This window comes from Lutra lutra, chromosome 11 (genome assembly GCF_902655055.1).
Source record: "Lutra lutra chromosome 11, mLutLut1.2, whole genome shotgun sequence".
Taxonomy (NCBI): Eukaryota; Metazoa; Chordata; class Mammalia; order Carnivora; family Mustelidae; genus Lutra; species Lutra lutra.
Genome location: NC_062288.1, coordinates 101,894,570 through 101,916,893, shown reverse-complemented (window position 1 = coordinate 101,916,893; position 22,324 = coordinate 101,894,570). Strand labels below are relative to the sequence as shown.

The 22,324-nt window shown below is 42.6% G+C and overlaps 1 protein-coding gene across 13 annotated transcripts in view; it reads left to right on the top strand.

The window, feature by feature from the left end:
• EZH2 (enhancer of zeste 2 polycomb repressive complex 2 subunit) overlaps window positions 1-22,324 on the top strand; it is a 63,504-nt gene that overhangs the window by 9,927 nt on the left and 31,253 nt on the right. For 5 of the 13 annotated variants that reach the window (XM_047695259.1, XM_047695250.1, XM_047695253.1 and 2 more), the window contains 2 exons: window positions 15,193-15,316; window positions 15,912-16,040. The exons of 1 other annotated variant lie outside the window; for it this stretch is intronic. In XM_047695259.1, the coding sequence (XP_047551215.1) occupies window positions 15,200-15,316; window positions 15,912-16,040 (246 nt within the window). In that variant the 5' untranslated portion in view covers window positions 15,193-15,199. Of the gene's footprint in view, window positions 1-12,828; window positions 13,040-15,192; window positions 15,317-15,911; window positions 16,041-22,324 lie in introns of those variants that run through there. 7 more of the 13 variants (XM_047695256.1, XM_047695254.1, XM_047695247.1 and 4 more) reach the window with 6 other exon arrangements.

Sequence of the window (22,324 nt, the reverse complement as noted above, 5' to 3'; positions counted from 1 at the left end):
CTCAAGTTAGTCTGTAAAGAAGCTGTTGTTAAAGGGCACCTTCCACTGGCAGCTGGTATCCTGCAGAGAGCCCAGGCTCTAGGCTAGACGTTGCCACTAAACTAGTTTTATTTCCATAGCAAGTGGCTTTTGTAGATTTCATCTTCATTGCAAAATGAAGGATTTGAACACGTGAACACCTTGTGATTTTGAGGGTTTACCATCTGCCTTCAAAGAGGAGAGCTCTGTTTTGAAGATAAAGAAATAGAAACTTGTTGAAGGTAAGTAATTTGCCTGGGTTCACACAGCCAGTAGGACCCAAGTCCCTTACAGGTTTTCGCTGCCTGTAGGGTCCTTCTTGGCTCAAATACTGGGATTCAAGTCTTGGTTTCTGTTACCCACTTAGAGCTATTCCTCTGGAGAGACTGAGAAATGTTGGACTGGAGTTCACATCACCACCACAGGTAATTGAGATCTCCTCTAGCTGGCATTTAATTGAATTGTTATATGCATTTCTCTGAAATTCTTTTTATCAATTAATCCATAAAACCTCTAATGCTGATTAAAAGCCCATTTTTTTTTCCTTTTTTGTCTCTGCATTATAGGTGTAATAGCACCTAAAAGCTTCTTAGGACTATTATGTATCTGACTAGCTTTGTAAACAGTCACATTGGGATATTGTGATTTATAATAAATTTATCCTGTTTCTGGCACAGAACCCCTACAACCCTTGGACTTTCCTAAGGGACACACATAAAGGTGTCTTGATATTCCTAACACACCCCTTTGAATAGTACCTGAGTTTGTGCAAAGGAGATGATGACTTGTGGAAAGCACCTAAAGATGGGGCTGGGTGCTGGGGGAGCTCACCATGTGTTTGGAAGGGTTGAAACTTTCAGACCCTCCCTTTTTCCCAGCCCTGTGGAAGGAGTGGGGCTGGACATTGAGTTCAGTCACTAACAGCCAAGGATTGAAGGAATCGTGCTTACATAATGAAGCCTTTAGAAACCCAGAAAGACAGGGTTGGGAGAGCCAGGTTGGGGGACCTGTGGAGCTGCTGTTAGAGGTCCTGCCTCGGGGAGCCTGGAATCCCTGCGCCCTTCCCATGTACCTCACCCCGTGCCTCTCTTCCATCTGGCTGCTCCTGAGTTGCATCCTTTTGTAACAGACCGCTAATTTAGTAAAGAAACTTTTCCTGAGTTCTGTGAGCTGTTCTGGCAAACTAATTGAACCCAAGAAGGGGATCATGGGCGCCTAGTCTGGACCTGGCTGGTGAGGAGCTCAAGTGACTATCTGGGCTTGCTTTGGGATCTGAAGTAGGGTGAGACAAGTCTTGTGGGACTGAGCCCTTAACCTGTGGAGTCTGATGCTCTGTCCAGGTAGGTAGTGTCAAAGGTGAGTCCGATTGTAGGACACGCGGGTGACGGTGCCACGCACTTGGTGCCCAGAAGTATCAGGAGAGAAGTACTGTTCGGAGAGGACTGTGTGGGTGTCAATGGGAATAGTTCTCTCTACATGTCTCTGCTTGGCAAGTTCAAAGTTATTTTCCGATTTTTCTTACAGAATTTAGTCTTGTATTTAAAGAAATAGAATAGTGTTCTTTACCATTTGTCACTTGTTGCCTGCTAACAGCAGGCAACCAGACAGCCGGCCGTACCTGTCATTCACATTGTCTGGAAAGGAAAATGTCTTCAGAGTAGTGGTTGCCTCAGTCTTCACCCATTAGGACTATTCAGATGAAGGGTGAGATGTTCTTCTTACCCTCTGTCAGGAGACGTTCTGTACTAGTGGAAATACGGTGTTTAAAGCTGGACTACCAGACAAAAGTGCTCTCCTTCCTAGCCCCAGTCTTAGAGTCCCCCATGCTGGGCTCTCATGGGAGCCTACTCATTCTTTCCCACGTGGAGGTGCTGGGATGAGGGCTTTTTTCCTGCCTAAAAGCCTTCATACTGGTGTGGAAATTTCAGAGCGATAACTACAGGGATTCTGTCCCTGGTTTCCTTGTGGTTGGAGAATTCTTTATACATTTCCTTAGGTATTTAGAGGCTGAAAAAGAGATTTTTCCCAGGGCTTTAAGTATTAGTGATAAGTGATCTTCTACTAATAAAAAATTCAATAGACAATATATTTGATAAAACAAATACTGAAAAATATCACTGATTGTAAATAATACTGGAAGGTTCAAAGTTTTCCAGTACCTCAGCAGTGTGTTTATATTCTTGATAAGCTGTACAGATAGGAAAATCATGAAAATGCTTCATAGCTCATAACTGTCCCTACCTCCTTTACTTCCATCTTGTCCCTGAACTATTACTATTTTTAGCAAGAAAATGAACTTCAGGGCTGATACGAGCCAGAGGAATTTCTGAAGGGTCTCACTCACAAAGAGTTCTCTTGGTGTCCGTACATTAACGGAATGGCACTTGCAGACGTTTTCCCTCCCCTGTTATGTGAACTCTAATGCTGAGACTTGCTGACAGCAGCCGCTGGTTATAGATAGGGTGCCTGGAAATTCTGAGACGTTCTGTACATGCTTTGCACTTAGTAGTTTGAACTACCCAATCTTGTCTTCTCTTTTCTTTCTTTCTTTCTTTTTTTTTTTTTTTTTTAATTCCGTCTTCAGAGTACAGAGGAAACCACATCTTATTGGGGGCTGCATCTTATTTCTTTTTTATTTTTTTTTAATTCTGTCTTCAGAGTACAGAGGAAACTGCATCTTATTTGGGGGACATAAGGACAGTGTGCAAGGCAACAACAGTATGTCCACAGGGTTACCCATGAGACGTTCTAGGAAGATTCCATGTCATAAGTACTTCTCTTCAGGCCCCAAACCAGCCCATCTCTCCTCTAGTATGTTTTTTGAGCACAGTTGTTGGTTTGCACTTTAGGGCCAGTGCTATCAGAAAAATACCTACCTGGAGCAGTAGACTCACTGAGTGGCCAAACATGGCATCAGAGGCACGTGGCACAGGCTGTGGGAACGGCAGATTCCTGTCACCTGTCTCCTGCACTTGTTGGCTGGAACAGTGGGATACAAGAGCCCTTGTATTGGGGCGCCTGGGTGGCTCAGTGGGTTAAGCCGCTGCCTTCGGCTCAGGTCATGATCTCAGGGTTCTGGGATCGAGCCCCGCATCGGGCTCTCTGCTCAGCAGGGAGCCTGCTTCCCCCCCCCCCCTCTGCCTGCCTCTCTGTCTACTTGTGATCTCTCTCTGTCAAATAAATAAATAAAATCTTTAAAAAAAAAAAAAGAGCCCTTGTATTTACCTCAACTGAGTTTCTCTTAAAAATTTGCACAGTGCAGTGCGTGTTGTTAAATTGTGTTGGCTTATCAGAGGTATAAGATTTAAAATTGACTTCCTAGAGGGAAGAGCATCTGGCATCAGATTTACCTACATTTTTGCTTCTATCAACTAGTAGTGAATGATCTGAATCTCGTGTTGTCTGAATCATGAGTTGTGTATCATAGTTTTAGTTCCTGAGCCATAATTTTGCTTTTCATTTCTAAGTGTCAGTTAATCTGTTTTGTCTAATTATTGAAGAGATTATTTTTTTCTTCTTTACAGATTCATTTATTTTAGGGGCGCCTGGGTTAAGCCTCTGCCTTCAGCTCGGGTTATGGTCTCGGGGTCCTGGGATGGAGCCCCACATCGGATTCTCTGCTCGGCAGGGAGCCTGCTTCCTCCTCTCTCTGCCTGCCTCTTTGCCTACTTGTGATCTCTCTCTCTCTCTCTCTCTCTCTCTGTGTCAAATAAATAAATAAATAAATAAATAAATAAATTTTTTTTTTTTAAAGATTCCTTTGTTTTAGAGAGAGGGAGAGCACAAGCAAGAGGGGCAGCGGCAGAGGGAGAGCGAATCTCACGCAGCGCTTGGTGCAGAGCCCCGTATGGGGCTGGATCTCACGACCCCGAGATCACCACCTGAGCCAAAACCAAGAGTCAGAGAGGCTCAACCGCCCGCGCCCCGCCCAGCACCCCTGTTGAAGCAAATTCTTGACAACATTTATGATAGTTAAATTCTCCAGTTAGTTTCAATTTATGAAACTTTAAAAAGTAATCTCTACGCCCAGCATGGGGCTTGAACTCAGGACTCCGAGGTCAGGAGTTGCGCACTCCTGGGTTGGAGCTGGCCAGGCACCCCCTCCAGTGGGTTTAAATTTAGATGGCCATTTCTTTTCTAAGACATGTCTTTGTAAACGGATAGTGGCTCAGATGAACACAGGAATGCTGCTGTGTGGACTCAACGTTGGATCTAGAGTTGTTTACTCGTCTAGAAGGAGGATTGTGAGCTTATTTCTGTGGAAGATGCATTAGTGCAGAGTCTACTCACTTTCGCTGTGACAATCAAGTCAGTGTTCTCTGCTCCGCTAAGATTGTCCCGTCACTATAATTCCTGCGCCTTTTAACAGTACTGGTCGTTTTAAGTGCTGCCTAACCCTGGGCTACAAATGGGATCCGTATTTTGCCCCTTACTTCTTCTGATCCCCAGTCACCGGCTTGTCTGTTTCCTGAAGCCTCTTCAGCACAGTCTCCGCTCATGACACCTGTTGGGCTGTAGCTGCGCATACAAGCGGTCTGCTGGTGTTCAGGCTCCTGTTGCATTACAGGATTTAGCATTTTCAGAGTGCTCCATAAATTCTGGTTGATAATGCCTCTCATTTCTGGCTTTTCCAGATCCTTCAAACCAAAATTTCAGAAGTTTCTTCTACCAGCGTTTGGCAGGTTGTTTGGGTGGAATGCTTGGGTCCAGCAGTAGTGAACTTGTCTACTTTTGTCATTTTTCTCCTTTTTATTTATTTATTTATTTTTAAAAAAAGATTTTATTTATTTATTTATTTATTTGACAGACAGAGATCACAAGTAGGCAGAGAGGCAGGCAGAGAGAGATGGAGAAGCAGGCTCCCTGCTGAGCAGGGAGCCCACTGCGGGACTCGATCCCAGGACCCCAAGACCACCCAGGCGCCCTCCTTTTTAAGTACAAATAGAGGCATTCTAGGAATGGAAAGGTTCCTGGAACAAGATTTTTATTTTGTCTTTCTTTTATGGGGGTAGGGGTAAGTCTGAGTAAATGAGCATTGGTTGGTAGGATGCGGTGGTTTTAGGTAGCCTGGACAGTCAGAAGAGTATGACCACTGGGGATACCTTCTTACAGTGGGGAAGGGTAGGACAGATGGGTGGAAGCAAGCAATTCGTTGAAAATGCATTTTGTTAGACATTAGTCTCTCATTTTTATTTTAAAGATTTTATTTATTTATTTGAGAGAGAATGAGTGAGAGAGAGCATGAGAGAGGAGAAGGTCAGAGGGAGAAGCAGACTCCCCAAGGAGCTGGGAGCCCGATGCGGGACTCGATCCTGGAAGTCGGGGATCATGACCTGAGCCGAAGGCAGTCGCTCAACCAACTGAGCCACCCAGGCGTCCCAGACATTAGTCTCTTGATTTGGCACAGATGTATGGCATACTGCCATCCAGATTCTATAGTTCGACAGGGCAAAGTATCCCTCATTAAATATTCTTCACATGGATTTTTTTTTTTTTAGTTGCAAGAATGGTGATTTCTAGGCCTTCATCCTTATAAATGTGTCTTTAAAAGTATATAATTTGAATATATTGTCCATTCTAGATGCTTTGCGAGCAGATGAGAAGTCAGGGATTGTGATGACGTGATTCATGAGGTGTCTGGATATACTTACAGCGGCTGTTCTCAGAGCCTGGTCTGAGGACCTCAGAGGGTCTGTGAGGTTATCTTTGTCATAACACTAAAATGTTGTTTGCACTGTCTTTTCCTCCTTCCTTGTGTCGACATATGCACCAATGGCGGAAAAGCAGAGGTGGGTAAAAGCTGTTGACATTGTAGCACTTGGAGTAAAACAAAAAACAGAAAACAAAACAAAACACCAAAAACCAGTTCTAGAGAATGTCCTTGATGAAGCAGTAAAAATTGTTAATTTTATTACCTTGTGATCCTGAGTGCACGCTGCGGAGGAAGTGTTCTGTGCAGCGCGACGGGCCCGCATGCCCCAGCGGGATGGGCCTCTAGGAGCGGCCCGAGCTGATGGGGTTGCAAGCCGCCCTTGCTGCCTTCTCCAGGGAGAACATTTTTACTTGAAAGAGGGGTTGACAGACAAAGATTATTCAGATGGGTATTTGGCAAGCGTTTTTCCGTGAAGGGAACGTGTCCTTCAAGGAAAACAACAACAGTATTTGTTGCCATTGAGAATGCTTGAGCTTTCAAGCCAAAATTAGAATTTTTGGAAAACCTCTATCTGCCACCGTGAGCTTGACAGCTTCCCAGTAAATACTTAAAAGACTTTTCTGATGAGATCAATGGATTTATCAAATATGATTTTTGGGAAAATGTCAATTTCTAGAAAATCTGTATAACCCAGTGGACCAGTATTTTTCAGATGAGGAATGATTATGCACAGGTTAAGGGTCCTTCAGAGTGAATAGACCAGTGAATTTTAACGGGGCAGGGTTCGGAAAGTTTACTGATGTTATTTCAGATTCCGCCTTGCAATTAATCTTAAGAAACCACCGCTGCTTGCTGTAGAGTAGTGTCGTCTTGAGGAAAAGCACCTAGGAGGTTGAACTGCAAGCTCATCCGACCACTTTTTTCAGAAAACAGTTTTGGTCTAACACCAAAGCCTGACAGCCACAATTACCTCAAAGGCTGTTCAAATACTCTTCTATTTTCTAGCTAAATGCCTGTTTGGAAATGGATTTTCTTCATATTCTTTAACCAAAACAACATATTGGAACAGATTGAATGCAGAAGCAGATAAGATTCAGCTGTCTTCTATTAAGACAGATACTTAAAAAGTTGGCAAAAATATAAGACAATACCACTCACTGATTTTTTTTCTTGAAAGGAAAATAGTTTTAAATTAAAATGTGTTACTTCTATTAACATGTAATAGGTTTGCTATTACTATTTTTAAATGAGTTATGTTTTAAAAAATTTTCAGGTTGTAATTTCTGAGGTGTTAAATAGCCATAGTTATAGCCCAGATAAACTAAAGAGGTCCTGAGACCAGATGTTCGAGAAGAATGTTGCGTTTCCTGTAACTGCCCATCATTCTGCTTGTCTGTGCTAGGAATGGCCATGTGAGGAATTAGCATCTCAGTTTGCATCCTAAGTTCCAGATTCTTCCTCTTTTGATCTATTTTTTTCTTTCTGTATAAGTGCATCTGGATTTTTAATTTAATTTTTTTTTGGATTTAATTTTGGGCTTTTAATTTTAGAATGTCTCTTGGTATCTTTTTTCTTCATTCACATTGCTGTCAACCCAGTCAGAGCCCCTCTCACTTTGTTCCTGAATTACTTCAGGGCTCCAGTTTTTCCTAATATGTTTTTCAAACTTGAGTGTTGAATAGAATCCGAGGGTTGACTTGACTTTAATTTTATTTGTATGTTCCCTGAAAATGTACAGTCTTCTTACGGTAAAACCAGAGCAGAGGTACAAACTAAAAAAATGGTCCTATCAGCAACACGTATTTAACGAAGCTCTTTGGTTAAAGCTGAGTTTCCAGCGGGAGAGCTTGTAACAGAACGCCGTAGCCACAGGACTACGTGCCACTCAGGCACCCCAAAGATTTTGTTCTTAACTGATCTCTACACTCAACTTGGGTCTCAACCATACCCTGAGATTGGGAGTCGTATGTTCCACCAGTGGAGCCAGCCAGGCTCCCCCAAAGTGGATGTCATTTTAAAAAGTTAATGTTTTGGATGGGGCGCCTGGGTGGCTCAGCGGGTTAAAGCCTCTGCCTTTGGCTCAGGTCATGATCCCAGGATCCTGGGGCCCCGCATCGGGTTCTCTGCTCAGCAGGGAGCCTGCTTCCTCCTCTCTCTCTCTCTCTGCCTGCCTCTCTGCCTACTTGTGATCTCTGTCTGTCAAATAAATAAATAAAATCTTAAAAAAAAAAAAGTTAATGTTTTGGGACGCCTGGGCGGCTCAGTCAGTTAAGCGTCTACCTTCGGCTCAGGTCATGATCCCAGAGTCCTGGGATCGAGTTCTGCATGGGGCTCTTTGTTGGTGGGGAGCCTGCTTCTCCTCTGTTTGCTTTGCCTGCTGCTCCCCCTGCTTTTGCTTTCTCTCTCTCTCTCTCTGACAAATAAAGTCTTAAAAAAAAAAAAAAGTGAATGTTTTTATATTGGGTTGCTGTGTAACTTAATTCTCTCTCTCTTTTTTCTTTTAAACTTTATTTTGGAGTAAATTTAGATTTCTGTAACCCTAGTACATTTGTTAAAACGTAGACACCAACATCAATCAGTATGTTACTGTTAATTAAACTAGAGATTTTATTTAGATTTTACCAGTTTTTCTACTGATGTCCTTTTTCTGTCCCGGCATCCAGGCCAGGTGCCACACAGCATTTAGTCGTCTCCTTAGGCCTTCAGATAGATCTGTGACGGTTCTTCAGGCTCTCCTTGTTTTCATGAACTCTTGGTAGTTTTGAGGAATATTGGTCAGGTGTTTTGTAGAAATGTCCTTCAGTTCGGGTTTATCTAATGTGTTTGTGCACTAAGACTGAAGTTAGGGGTTAGGAGGTTTTTGGGAAGAATTCCGCAGAGGTGAAATGTGCTGCTTTTCACGTCACGTTGCAGGATACATGACGGCAACATGGCTTGTCCCTGATCTTTTATCCATAATCATTTGGGGTGAGGGTGGTGCTTTCTAGGCTTCCCTGCTGGGATATTACTGTTTCCCATGCCAGACTCTGCTGTGGAAGTGAGTGACAGTCCAGCCCCTGCTCACGGGGAAGCGACCTGAGCTCGACCTCTCAGGTTAGAGAAGCATACACGTGTTATTACTATTTGGAGTTCCCTGTAAGGAAGATTTGTCCCTTTTCTCCTCGTTTACTTATTACTCACTTACTTATATCATGGACTCATGGATACTTATTTTGTTAATCTGGTTATAGTACAATACCATTGTGACTTCCTTGGTATTCAGATGGTTCCAGTTTTGGCTGAGCTAGAACATAGTCTGGCCTCAGATTCCGTGTAGACCTAACACTCGAGCGATCGCCTGGGCCAGTGCAGTAGGACTGGCCCACCGGACCCATCACTCTCCGTCTTCCTTTTCACAGGCCACATTGTCTTTATTTTCCCCTTAGGCATAAGATCTGCTTCTCAGGTAATTAATTTTTATCTCTTATCAAGGGTAACATTTATATGCCTCTCTAAATTCTCTTTATATTTTTTATTCTTATTTACAAATGTTAATCACTGTTCATTTATTTTTGAGTTTATTAAAGCAATGGATTTTCACTTGAAAAATAAATGAGGGGTGCCTGGGTGGCTCAGTTGGTTAAGGGGCCAGCTTTAGAGTTTGGCTCAGGTCATGATCTCAAGGTCCTGGGATTGAGCCCCTCCTTGGGCTCTGTGCTCCGTGATTAGTGGGGCTACTGCTTGAGGATTCTTCCCCCTCCCCTCTCTAAAATAAATAAATAAATCTTTAAAAAAAATCGGGTGGCTGGCTAGCTCAGTCAGTAGAACATGAAATTTGATCTCAGGGTCATGAGTTCGAGCCCCACGTTGGGCACAGAGCTCAACTTAAAAAGAAAAAAAAACGAAATTGTTAAATGAGACGAACAGCTGCCCTCAGAGCATTTAAACATGAACACTACTGAAGACGGGCAGTTTTTCAAAGTTGGCGGTTTAATGGCAGGCTCAGTGTGAAGCAGAAAGACGTTTTTGTTGGGGAAGGACATCAAGAATATTGCAGTCGTACTACTCAGATTTTGTTAGGTTTGGATTTGACCTTATTGAGTCCGGTAGTAAAGAGTCAGAGGCAATGCTGTTAATTTAGTTAGGGAGGATAAGTAGTACATGTAGTTTATTATTTAGTTTCCATAAAACAAGTAGTAACAAAACTCAGCAAGACTGAATAGATGGCTAGTGCCTTGATTCAGCAAATCATTTGGGAATGAAGAACCTTTAAAGAAAGGCATCAAAGGGACTAAAGTGCCTAGGGAACTTTTTAAATTCCTTGTCATTGGTCCCTGAGTAAGGAGGGGCAGGGATGCCCCCTCAGGTAAAGGCCCTTCACAGGTTGGACCTGAGAGAGAAGAAAGCTGGTTCTTTGGGCTTTGTGTCCTGGTCCCCCGAGAGGCGGAGACGTGGGTCCTGGCACATCCCTGGCGCTGTCTAGGCCTGAGAGCGTGGAGGAAGCGCCTTACCAGGTGGGCAGCAGAGCCACACTGTTGTTTCTGGTCCCTCTGGTGATGCCCTCTATGTGACAGTGAGGAAGTGGTCACCAGAACACATCTCTTAATTCAGACGTTGTTGCACATGTAATCCCAGTACCAGAATGTATCTCAGTCCCTCTGTATTTCGTGTGGCAAGGAAACCTAATCCAAACTGGTTTAAAAGGAAAAAAGGATTTTCTTGGCTCATGTAACTGAAGTTCTAGAGTTGGGTTTGGCAAACACGCCTGGTTCAGGGCTCGGTGAGGTGATTAGAGCCCGTTTCTTGGCTTTGGGTGTTTTTCCTTTTGCAGGCTCTTGTCTCTTGTTTGCGAGTTGGCTTCCGGCAACGGTTCGGGCAATGTATATCCAGCTTGGAATCTAAGTGAGAAAGACGAGCATTCTTGTCTGTCTGCTGCAGGGAGCCAGGAGGTTGTCCCTGTGACCAGACCAGTCCGGTCACGTATCCAGTGTGTACTGGTGGCGGTCGGCAGGGAGCGGTGGGCTTAGGCGCCAGGTAGCTGGTTGTCCTCAGAGGAAGGTCGGTGGGAACTTTCTGTAGAAGGTGAGCTGATGCAGGGGGACACAGATGATACCACGTCCACTCCGTTGGGCAAAGCTGGCTTACGAGGGCCTCCTGCTCAGGCTATGGGAGTTTGTTTTGATTCATAAAATAGACTGTAGATGTAATTTTCCTTAAATTTTTTAACCTATATGTATATGTTCTTCTGTAAGGTTTTACTGCATTGTATGAAGGTTTTGATGGTTTCCTGCCATAATCTGGTTTGTCTTTTGAATTAAAGAAAACTTGCTGTTTTGGTTTTACTCTATATGGGTAGAGTCTTATTTTAACGACTAGAGGTATTCTGTTTTGAGTAAGAGAAGTCCTTTTCACATCCTGGATAAAAATCCTACTAGTGCCAATTTACCTATGAAACTAAACAAATCTTTTGAATGAGAAATCTAAAAATTGGAGATATTCACAAATCCTCATCCATTTTTAAAGTTAATTAATTTTTTAAAAAAAGATTTTGTTTATTTATTAGACAGATCACAGGTAGGCAGAGAGGCAGGCAGAGCGAAAGGGGGAAGCAGGCTCCCCGCCAAGCAGAGAACCTGATGTGGGGCTTGATCCTAGGACCCCGAGATCATGACCTGAGCCGAAGGCAGGGGCCTAACCCACTGAGCCACCCAGATGCCCCTAATTAATTAATTTTTAAGTATTTTATATATTCGAGAGAGAGTGAGTAGGACAGAGGGGGAGAGAGAGAATCTGAAGCTGGCTCCACACTGAGCCCAGAGCTAGACGTGGAGCTCGATCCCACGACTGTGAGATCATGACCTGAGCTGAAACCAAGAGTCAAATATTTAACTGAGTAAGACACCCAGGTGCCCAATCCTCATCCATTTACTGGCACATTATTTTAATACAGGTTTCTTTCTGCTAATATATGAATGTTTGGAACTTAATACTTACTGGGCTGTGGTATGGTGGAAAGCTGTCAGAACTGATTCGAGGTGGTCGTGCACTGGGAAGGGGAAGGGGCTGGCTGACATTTGGAGGCTACAGCCCGCTCAGAACTAGGTGAGTCTGTGTGTTTGGTGTTTGCAGCCAACTGGGAGGTACTGATATTACCCCTGGAGTACTTCTTAGCAAAAAGAAATACCAGAAGCTCCAGGTTTTGTGTTCAGGATCTCTTGATTGGAAGGGCATCTGGCCGTGGGGTCTCAATCGTCCCTGAGACTCCTCTCCTTGGAGGTTTCTTGGTAGTGGAGTACTTTTCTCTCCTTTTCCTTGCCCACGCAGAGGCGGCTCCACCCTTCCTTTTCATACCTTGTGGCACATCTAGACTTTGTGAGCAGTTCACCATTGGTGTACTTTTGTAGACATGTTTTGTTTTTGTTTGTATTAAAATGTATTTGCCGCGGGCACCTGGGTGGCTCTGTCGGTTAAGTGTCTGCCTTTGGCTCAGATCATGATCTCAGGGTCCTGGGATCGAGCCCCGCATTGGGCTCTCTGCCTAGCAGGGAGTCTGCTTCTCTGTCCCCATCTACCCTCCCCTCCCCCTCGTGCGAACGGGCACCATTCTCTCTCTCTCTCTCAAAAAAGAAAAAAACGTATTTGCCAGGCACACAGCCAGGCTTGGAGATTTTACAAATGAGTAAGAAGGTTCTTGCTGCTGAAGAACTTACAGTGAGGATGAATTGGGGTGAAAAACATGAAAATAGGATTTTAATATGTTGTAAATGCTAGGGTAGTGGGAGGGGCTTATTTAACATAAAACATTCTTCTAAGTGGTGCCTTAAATTTTATTACTTTTTAGTCGACCAGCCTTTTTATCCCTGTGTGTTCAAAGAACAGTCTGCTCACTTTTAGCTTGATTTCATAGGTGTTGTTCGGAGGTCATGATCCCTGTGTTTGGATAATTTCCCATGAGTGAATTACCATAATTTCTCTTATTTTCTTTCTGTTGTGCGTGTTTACCAGATCGTCCTGTATCTTCACACCCTCACTCACACACTCCTTTCGTGGGAGAGCGTGTGGAATTCCTGGACATGGGAATCTTTCCGTATGTGTGGTCTTACAGCGGTTTGTTCCGGAATCAATTTTAGATGTTCTGTTGTGGATCCTGTAGCTCGTATTGTCACACCTTTGGTCAGAGAAACTGTTCCGTTGTGACCCACTTCATTGGAGACGTTGTTACTAGTGGCAGGAACACCATGGAAGGGACACCAGACTCTTCCACAAGGAGGGTTCTAGTATGAAACCACGAAATGCTAAGCGACGGAACGATGCCTATTCCCCAGCTCAGAAGCCGTGCACCTCGAAGAAACGGGCTGTGGTACCACCCGCATCCCACGTTGGTGGCAGGTTAGTGCCGGCGTCCCGTGCCTAGTTTCATCAGGTGCAGGGGTGCTACCTCTGAGGACCAGGCATTGGTCGAGGCAGCAGATGGACTAGTGGTGATTAGCCCGGGAGCTCATGAAGCAAGATAAGCCCTTTGTATCTGATGGCTTTCCCTTCTAGTTCCTAGGCCTTTGAAGTGCTGCATGTCTGAAAATAATTTGCATAGAATTACTTGAGCTCATCTGTTAACTAGCAGATATGAAAGCAAACGATTACCACAGTTACTTCTTAAATAAAGCCCTTTTTTTCCCTTGATGTCGGTGTCTTTTTGGCCTACCTCACCATCTTCTGTCTTCCTCACTTTGTGCTTTGCTTCAGAGATAGGGTCATCTGCCTGAATCCGGGTCTCCAGATTATTACCCTTGCTGCCAAAAGCAAGGTCCCACTTGGAACCTTTTCGGTTATCTCTGTGGCCTCATCCAGCAGACTTACTAGCCCAAGTTCTGAAATCTCTTGATTCTTCTCGTTCCCTCAGTGCTTGTCATTTGGGGTCTTCAGCTGGTTTCGTGGCCATCTTCGTTAATGGGGTCTGCCGGCTGGACCTCCTGGCCTGCAGAGCCCCATATCCAGCTGTTCCCTGCTCAGACCTTAGGGTCCCTTCTGTTCTTTCCTGGCCTTTCGAAGTCCAGCTCCACATTGAGGGTTGAGTTGTCACCTTTCCTGCCATCCCCTCCCCCCGGACTTTTTCCTGTAGATCTCATACTGTCTTTTCTTCTTTTCAGCCTTGGTAGGTGGGACCTGAGCTCCACAAGGGCAAGTTCTGTGTCATTTATCTTTGTATATTCAGGGCCGAGTTCCTGGGAGTGAGTTATCCTGTGCTTATCGTGCTCCGCTTTCAGCCTGAATAATCCTTGCGGCTCTTGGTGTCTGGGTTTTCTGACCGAGAATTACCCACGGACCTCAGGGCTGTCTTCTCTGAATCTCATCTCCTTGCGATTTCTCTGCGCCCGAGGGTTTTATGTGGTCCGGTAAATGAAGCCCTACTCCGCTACCGGCCATTCAAGCCGGAACATCATCCATTCCCATATTTAAGTCATCACCAAGTTTTCTGTTAAGTGACTCTTGAATTCCTTTACTTTGCTCTCATCAGCAGTGTGGTGGGAGCAGCTACCCTCCTCTCTTGTGCAGAGACTGCACTGCGGCCCCGTCTAACCCCCTGTGCTGGCGGCAGCTCTTTCTAGAACATCCATCTCCCCTTTCCCTTTTATTTAAAACTATCCTTTGCTCTTAGATAATTTAAACATCCTTGATGTGGCACCTTTGCACCGTCTGACAGAGAAATGTCCTAATATTTTGAGGGCACAAGTAACGATTTTAATACTCTGAGAAGCAGATGTTCTAGAAGAGGACATTTGTTTACACTTAAAATGGGGACTCTGTGTTACGACTTAGGCACGTGCGGGACTATAGGCTTTCCCTACATTTAAATGTAATTGGTTCCTAGAGCCTGCCGCTGAAGGTAAGACAGAAGAACTTACTTGGCATTTGCCGCGGCTTTGGTCTGCTGGCCGAGAAACCCCTCATGTGAGTGTGGGTGGCACAAGGGGCAGAAGTACAGACTTTTCTCGCTGTTTCCGGAGAGAAGCACGGCTAAAAGTGTGTGCAGGGGACGGCTTTCCTTTGTATGTTTGTTGTACATTGTACAGTGTATTTTTTAGTTGTAGTGCTGTATGTAAATTTTTCTTTTTCAGATTTCTCTTTTTCAGTCATGTTATTCATTTATGCCTGCAACCTGCTGACTTAACGATGAAAGATGTAGAGTAACGTGTCTACATTTTTTTCCCTCTGGCAGTGTGGATCTCCTAGACTAAAAACTAGCTTGTCGTGGATGCTTTGTTTCTGTAACAGGATCCCGTTTCTGGAAGACGGCTGCTTTTTAGGGGTGGAGAACCTTGGTCAATAAAAATATCCTTTAAAAGCTGTGTTCAATCAAAACTTACATGCGAGCGAGCTGTTCTGAGGCTGTAACCCTGTGGCCCGAGTGAGCACCGCTCTCGCACGTGTCATCAGTGTCATGTACTGTTTGGTTGATTGTTAGTTTGCTGGGGATGAAAACACAAGTGATCATATGCAGGCTGGTTAGATTAGTGATTTTAATATGAAACCATTGCTTTTAGAGTAATCATGGGCCAGACTGGGAAGAAATCTGAGAAGGGACCGGTTTGTTGGCGCAAGCGTGTAAAATCTGAGTACATGCGGCTGCGGCAGCTCAAGCGGTTCAGGCGGGCTGACGAAGTGAAGGTACAGCTCTCTCTTCTGGGAAGCGCACCCACGGTTAAGGATCGCCCCCCCCCCCCCAAAGATAAGTTTCAATTCGCAAGGGTCCATTTTCAGCCAAGGTCATATTTATAGTAAGATAAATGAAGGCTGGGAAGCCCAGGGCCCTGATCTGTCTTAATTAACATGAAGATGGTCCCAGGCACAGGATTGAGAATGGAAAGACTGTGATCTAATGGCCGGTCACTGTGCTTCGAAAATCACTATCTTTTTAGTGTGTCCTTTGTGTTGCTTGGGCAGATTTGGGACCCAAATATAAAGGGATGTGTCTCAGGGTTTTATGTTTCTAAAGTCATTGTGATTTTGTTTTTATAAGCTGTTAACAAAGAAAGGATGGAATGATTTTCTGTTCCCCGCCCATTCTTAATAGAATAATACGTGTGGTGCTTTTGTGTTATTTGAATGTGGGAAACTACAGTTTAGTGTAAAATCCGTATGTATTTGAAGGAATGCTCCTGAAATTTTTGAGAAGTCACTAGATTTTAACCTGTGTTAGAGATACTACGAATTTTCTAACAATGAACAATTTCTCTTCTCCTCTCCTTCATTTTTTTTAAAGAGTATGTTTAGTTCCAATCGTCAGAAAATTTTGGAAAGAACGGAAATCTTAAACCAAGAATGGAAACAGCGAAGGATACAGCCTGTGCACATCCTGACTTCTGTGAGCTCATTGCGCGGGACCAGGGAGGTTGGTTAACTCACGCACTGTAGTAATTATCGGTGCATTCTGGTTTTTGCTGTTGCAATGTTGGTTGGTTACTGATAGGAAGTCATTCACCTCAGGATGTCCATCTTTTTATTGCTCTTTCTTTTTAATGGGTAACTGTTAGTGGTTGCCTTAGGTAACACCAGGAGCTTTTCCTTATAAGAGAGCTGTAGTGTTCAGCATATGTTTTTAGTTACCAGGTAGGTGGTGTGTAGATTTTTATCGGATTGTTGATTAAAAAAACCGTAAATTAAATACTCTTTAATGGCCTCATCAGATCACTGTTTAGAGCAAGGCATTCTGACTCACAATTGTCTTTTTTTCTGCCCCTTAATATGAATTAGCTATGCTATAAGAAATGTTTTCATTCATATTCATGGACTAAGGAAGTTATTTATTATTTGAATTATTTTGTTCAAACTCTAAGGCTCTCTAAGAATTTTTAAATTTGCTGTTGAGAGATCAGAAATCCTTTTTTATAGAATTTTTCTGAAGGAAGACAGTAGATCTTGAATCTGTTTCCAAAAGAAGGCAATAAATGTATTGCGGGTTTTATAATTAAAAGACACATAAAACATAGTGGCAGCAGAATGAAAAAAAAATGGCCGAAGCTTGGGGCACCTGGATGGCTCATTCGGTTAAGTGTCTGACTCTTGATCTCAGCTCAGGTCTTGATCTCAGGGTTGTGAGTTTAAGCCCTGCATTGGGCTCCATCCATGCTGGGTGTGGAGCCTACTTAAAAAAAAAAAGACAGTGGCAGAAGCTGACAAACAGTATCGAACCAATCAGTAGGGTTTTGGGTAAAGCAAAGCGGTACAAGTACCTGTCTGTACAGGAAAACACGGCGTGGGAGGTGGAGTGCTACTGGTGCTATTGGAACGGGCGCCCAAACAAGAAGGAAGAGTGATTTGGAGTTGACGTTACAATGCGCAGTGGCTAGTTGTTTCTCTGAGTGCCTAAACACAGAAAGCATCTAGACAGGGGGATCGATTCTAAAATGCGTTTTCGGTGAGGATGTGATACTTACGAAACATTGTTAATAAGCAGTAATCGGCTAGCACGTGAGACGCGCCGGCCTCAGAGACTCGCCAGTACTGTCACCGTAGCGCGGTCCTTGTGATGACCGTGATCGTGCTCTGGTGGGCTCTGTGGTGGCACATGACTTGGAATGACGCTTAGTCTTTTATTCACTTTGTCAGGTGATAGCTCTTTACAGCTTGGGCTTGCAGGTATGGAAGTATATATTCTACGCTGCTGACACCTTCCGCATCATCTGGGACAGGTCAGGGCCTACATGTTAGAGGTGAATGACTTTAATACACTAAAGGTGAAAGGGGTTCGTTTCTCTGCTAGTCAGTATGATCTCAAAAGGGAGAGGGATGGGGCTTATCAGTCATTCTTTTGAAAGTTTTGTCTGGTGACCTTTTGGAAATTTTGAGGATAAAGGACAAAGAAACTTTGTTCTTCCCAGTGGAATAGCTCTTAGAGATTTGGAGAATTAAGTAGGCACACTCGGAACACTTATTTTTGCCACCCATTTTGACTCAAAATGCCACCAAAAGCCCATCTTCTATTTATTAGTGAAAGTTAACAGCAGTTATGATTTCTGGTAATGTGCTAGGTACTCTGCACACACGAACCTCCTTCAATCTTTGCGATAGTTGAATTAGGCCTGTTTCTCCCCGAGACGAGGACGCTGGGCCTTGGAAGGCTAGTGAGTTCGCTTGCTCCAGTGATCTGATGCGGGCCCAGAAGAGCACACTTTGCTCAGACACATTAGGAAATGAGTAAAGTTCATTGTTTATTTACAACTTGAATTGTTCATATTATAATTTTAAGTACAGTTCACTCAAGTGAATATTTACTAATTCAATTTTGCTTTTGGTTCTGTCAAATGGAGATAAATCATTGAATGTAAAGGTACTATTTAATGTGAATTTATGCAAGAAATTGTAAGAAGAAATAGCATTGTAATAAAACAGAATTGCTTTCTAAACTTAGTACCCCATGCAGGTTGAGAAAAACCATTTTCACAAAATAGGAGGGAAAGGAGGGAAATCACCCCCTGCCTTAGGAACTTAAGTTTTTGTTTCCTGGAACTCTGACCTGGTCAAGGCTGTCAATTTCTGAGCTACTCTTGATAGCTGATTCTGCCTCAGATGATTCATCTTTTACTTCCCCCACTCCCAACCCCCTTTAAAGCCATCCTCACTGACTTTTGGAAATTGAACGCTTATGCAGTTTGTGATAAGCTTTTTGGTGTTCTCACAATAAAAATAATAAGATTTTAGGATTGAAAGGACTTTAATGATCTCTGTCTCATCTCCTTATTTTGTAGATGAGACTGTATCCCATTTTATTTTTCTTCAGTTTGAGCATTCCCAGCTGTACGTCAATTTCTTTTATATGCTTTAAAAGTTGGAGTCCGAAGTAGGTCAGAAGCAGGAGGATAAATAAAAGTGTGTTGTGCAAAGACTTTCCTAGTAGTAGGCTTGGCGGGAGTTCAGACTGCAGTGTTGGTCCAAACACCTAAAGTCTGTGGCTTTCAACGTTGGGAAGTGCTGTTATAACATTGTTTTAATTAACTGCTTATTTTTATAAACCGATCCTTTGGAAGTGCTGTCTTCAGTTTAAGTCCTTTGTGGCATGAGGACCTTTCAAGGACAATTTTCAGTTTTTCACTGAAGTCTTATAGTTTAGTTCCTGCTGTGCATGTAAAGTAGATGTGCTCAGTTTTAAAATGATTGGTTTTTATCTAGGTTATTGTAGTGGAGAACGTCTGACAAAGGTCACACACTCCCTGATGTAACGAAGCGGCCCCTGTAGCTGCTGACCTCAGATCAAGGAGCTCTGCAGTTGAACTTAGAGATTCCCGTCTTCAGTATCGTGTTTTCTTAACATGTGTTTCTAAGATATCTGTGGGTACATATTTTTTGGTCTCGAGGTTACAGAACCTAATCAGTGTGGCCCATACAATTTTTATACAGACTGTGTCAATATTTTTCTTTTTAAAAATACTCCTGAATATTTGAAGACCTGGCGGTGTGTTTTACATTTATTTCCTTTGCTCTTTAGTTAATCTCTTCAAGGAACAGTCACCTTAAAAATGTCACTAAGTGGTAAGCACAGCCCAAGGGACGAACACCTTATTGACGGAGTGTGTGGCTGTTTATAAAAACCATTGCTTCGAGTTGATTTTTGTTACTTTGTCTTATCGGTAAAAAACTATCTTCTCTAATTCCTCACCTTGGTGGTCCTGTTCTTCAGTGTGTCTGTTTTTCCAGTTTTAATGAAGAAACTGGTTTAGGAATTACTCTTGTAGTTCTCACGAGTACATTTCTTTTTGTACATTTGTCCATTTCTTGCTGAAAACCAAATGATGCTTTCCTTCATTGATTCTTCATATCAAGATTTTTATTCCCTGTGTGTATTATCATTGAAAGAGAGGCTCGCTCCAATGATGTCTGTCCTCTGGGCAAGTGGTATGATTGGTTTAGTAATTTAAAAATATCCTGCCAGTATGCATTTCTAGATTCCCAGGAGAATTTAATGTTCTTGTAGGAATTTTGTGTCTTGTTTACTAATGAAAATAGCATTTTTAGTGTATATGGAAATGTGGGGTTCTTCAGGATGCCTAACACAGCGGCATCATTAGAAAGACATCATAGTCCTTGCATTTATGAAGAATTAAAACATTTTAATACATACAGGTTTGATCCTCATGGTAATATTTGAAATGACTATGAGTTCATCATCTGTCATTTGATATTTGCAAATTTTTTGTGGGAGTGTTGGAGAGGCTTCTATCAAAATAGTAGAAAGTAAGTTCTTTTATACCTTTGCAGTTTGGACTCACTATTTTTATTGAAGGAGAGGGATAACGTTGTCTCGTTTGCATGTAGACACTTGATTGCATTATTTGTTGACTCATAATACTCTTTCCTTAGTTAATTGTAAATAGAAATTTTTGTTACTCTTTACCAAGAAAGAATGATACAATAGTGTAACCTGTATATAATTTAGTGCTCTTAATTACACTCTCAACTTTTAGTATAGCAACTGTTTTCTTTCCTTGGTAAATTTCAGGATTGCAGAACCAGTAGGTCTAGATGCTCATGAGCCATCTGAGCAAACATGGCAGGGAGCAAGGTCATTTTTCTCATGTTTTAGAAATAAATGGATGGTTCTTGGTCTGAACACAGCCTTCCTTTCTTGGTGCTTCAAAGAACCTAGTTTCCAAGTTGCTTACTGTAGCTCTTTGCCTTTCTTTAATCATTTATTAGTATTTATTTGGAGGGTTGAGTCCTGTGTTAACTCTGCCAGTCCTTCCCACCCATATAACTTTTTAAGAAATCACTGCAGCCTTAGCTTCCTCTTGGCTTTTTTTAGGCTGAACGTTTCTTACATGACCTAAGGAGGCTTTTCCTTTTTTTTTTTTTTTTTTTTTTTGAAAAGAACTAGTTGTAAGTGTTTTATGCTTTTCCAAGAGGTCATTTTAGAAAAAAATAAGGGTCACTTACGATGTTTGCATTTGTATATCACTATCATATTAAATATATATCATATACTTGATGTCTGAGTTTATTTTTTAGACTTCAGATTCTGTATCTGACATTTGGAAAGTGAATTTTTCAAAAATGTCAAATGTGTATTTTGTGCCCCCAATAAACCAACAGAAGTTGCTTTCAATTGCCGTTTTTCTCCTAGAACATTGCATATATAGTTGGTGTTTTACATACACGGATAAGCAACTGTTTAACTGACTACAAAGATCGAGCTCATTGATCAAGATCAGTGATCACTGATCTACAAAGATCAGTTCTTTTCCCAAAATGCAGAACCACATTTTTACAGCTCCTTTAAGAGCAGATTGAACCAGAAGAAATGCTTGTCTAGCCTGCATTGTTAAAAATTGTTTATTGCTCTGAAGAAATAAAATTTTATTAGATCTAGAATTTCTGGGATAACGTGGATTGACTTAAATTTACTGCTTAGGATTCTGCTTTATCTTAACAGATTTTATAAAAGAATATTACTGGAGTACCATTTTGGGAGGGTCGGACTGGTTGCATGAATACCTCGTATTGATCGAGGCAGTTTTATACCAGGTCATGTGAACATCTCTGTGGTTAATGAAACTTTAATTGTTCTCTTCAACTGAAAGGCCATTGCAAAATGACTCTTGAGAATTCAAATTACACTGAAATACATAAAACAGAAGGCAGAAGTTCTGTAGTCCAACCCCTGTGATTTTTAATCTTTCTAATCTCTTTTTCTACATACAACATATTGATAATGATAATACATATTTCAAAAGGTTACCGCCCAGATAAAGTGTGCCTGCCAATTTGGGCCATCACTTAAAAAAAAATTTTTTTTTTTTTTTTTTTTAGTATATGTACACACCCTGTTACATTAGTTTCATGTGTAGGGCTTACTGGTTCAGTTTCTCTGCTCCCCATGCTGTGCTCACCATGAGTGTGGCCACCGTCTGTCACCACACCCTGTGTCAGTACTATTGATGATATTCCCTGGGCTGCCTTTTACTTTTTTAAAAAATTAATTAATTTTTTTGAGAGAGTGCGTGTGCAAGAGTGCGTGGGGCGGGGCAGAGAGAGAATCTCAGGGAGACTCTGTTGAGTGCAGAGCCCAAAGGGGCGCGAGCCCATGACCATGTGATGGTGACCTGAGCTGAAGCCAACAGTCGGCTGCTCAGTCAACTGAGCCGCCCAGGTACCCCTGCTGTGCTTTTTATTCCCGGAAAGTAGTCATTCCCCTACTGGAAACTGTGTCTCACTCCCCTCCCCCATTTTGCCCATCTCCCCACCCCCTGCATTTTGGATCATCACTTCTGCAGCCTCGGTCCAGGTCCTCCGTCTCTAAGAACGCAGGGTTCGATACTGTGAATATACCACCGCTTATTGCTATGTTCTTAAATAGACGAACATTTAGGTTTTAATTTTTTTTACTTTTGCAATTAGTATTTCGGTCAATACCCTTCATCTACATCTTTGCATCCTGAGTGATTTTGTAGGAGGAGTTCCTAGAAATAAAATTACTCGGTCAAGAGCATATAGGCATATTTAAATTTTTGTGGGTATCACCATAGCTTTCTCCTGAAAGATTTTCCATCTACACCCCACCAGCTGTTTATGGTCGTGTCTGTTTATCTCTGTTCCCAACGTATCATAGTGGTCTTTCGGTCTTTGTCAGTGTGATAGGTAAAAAGTGATCAGTTTGTTTGCTTTAGATTACTTATTGAATGA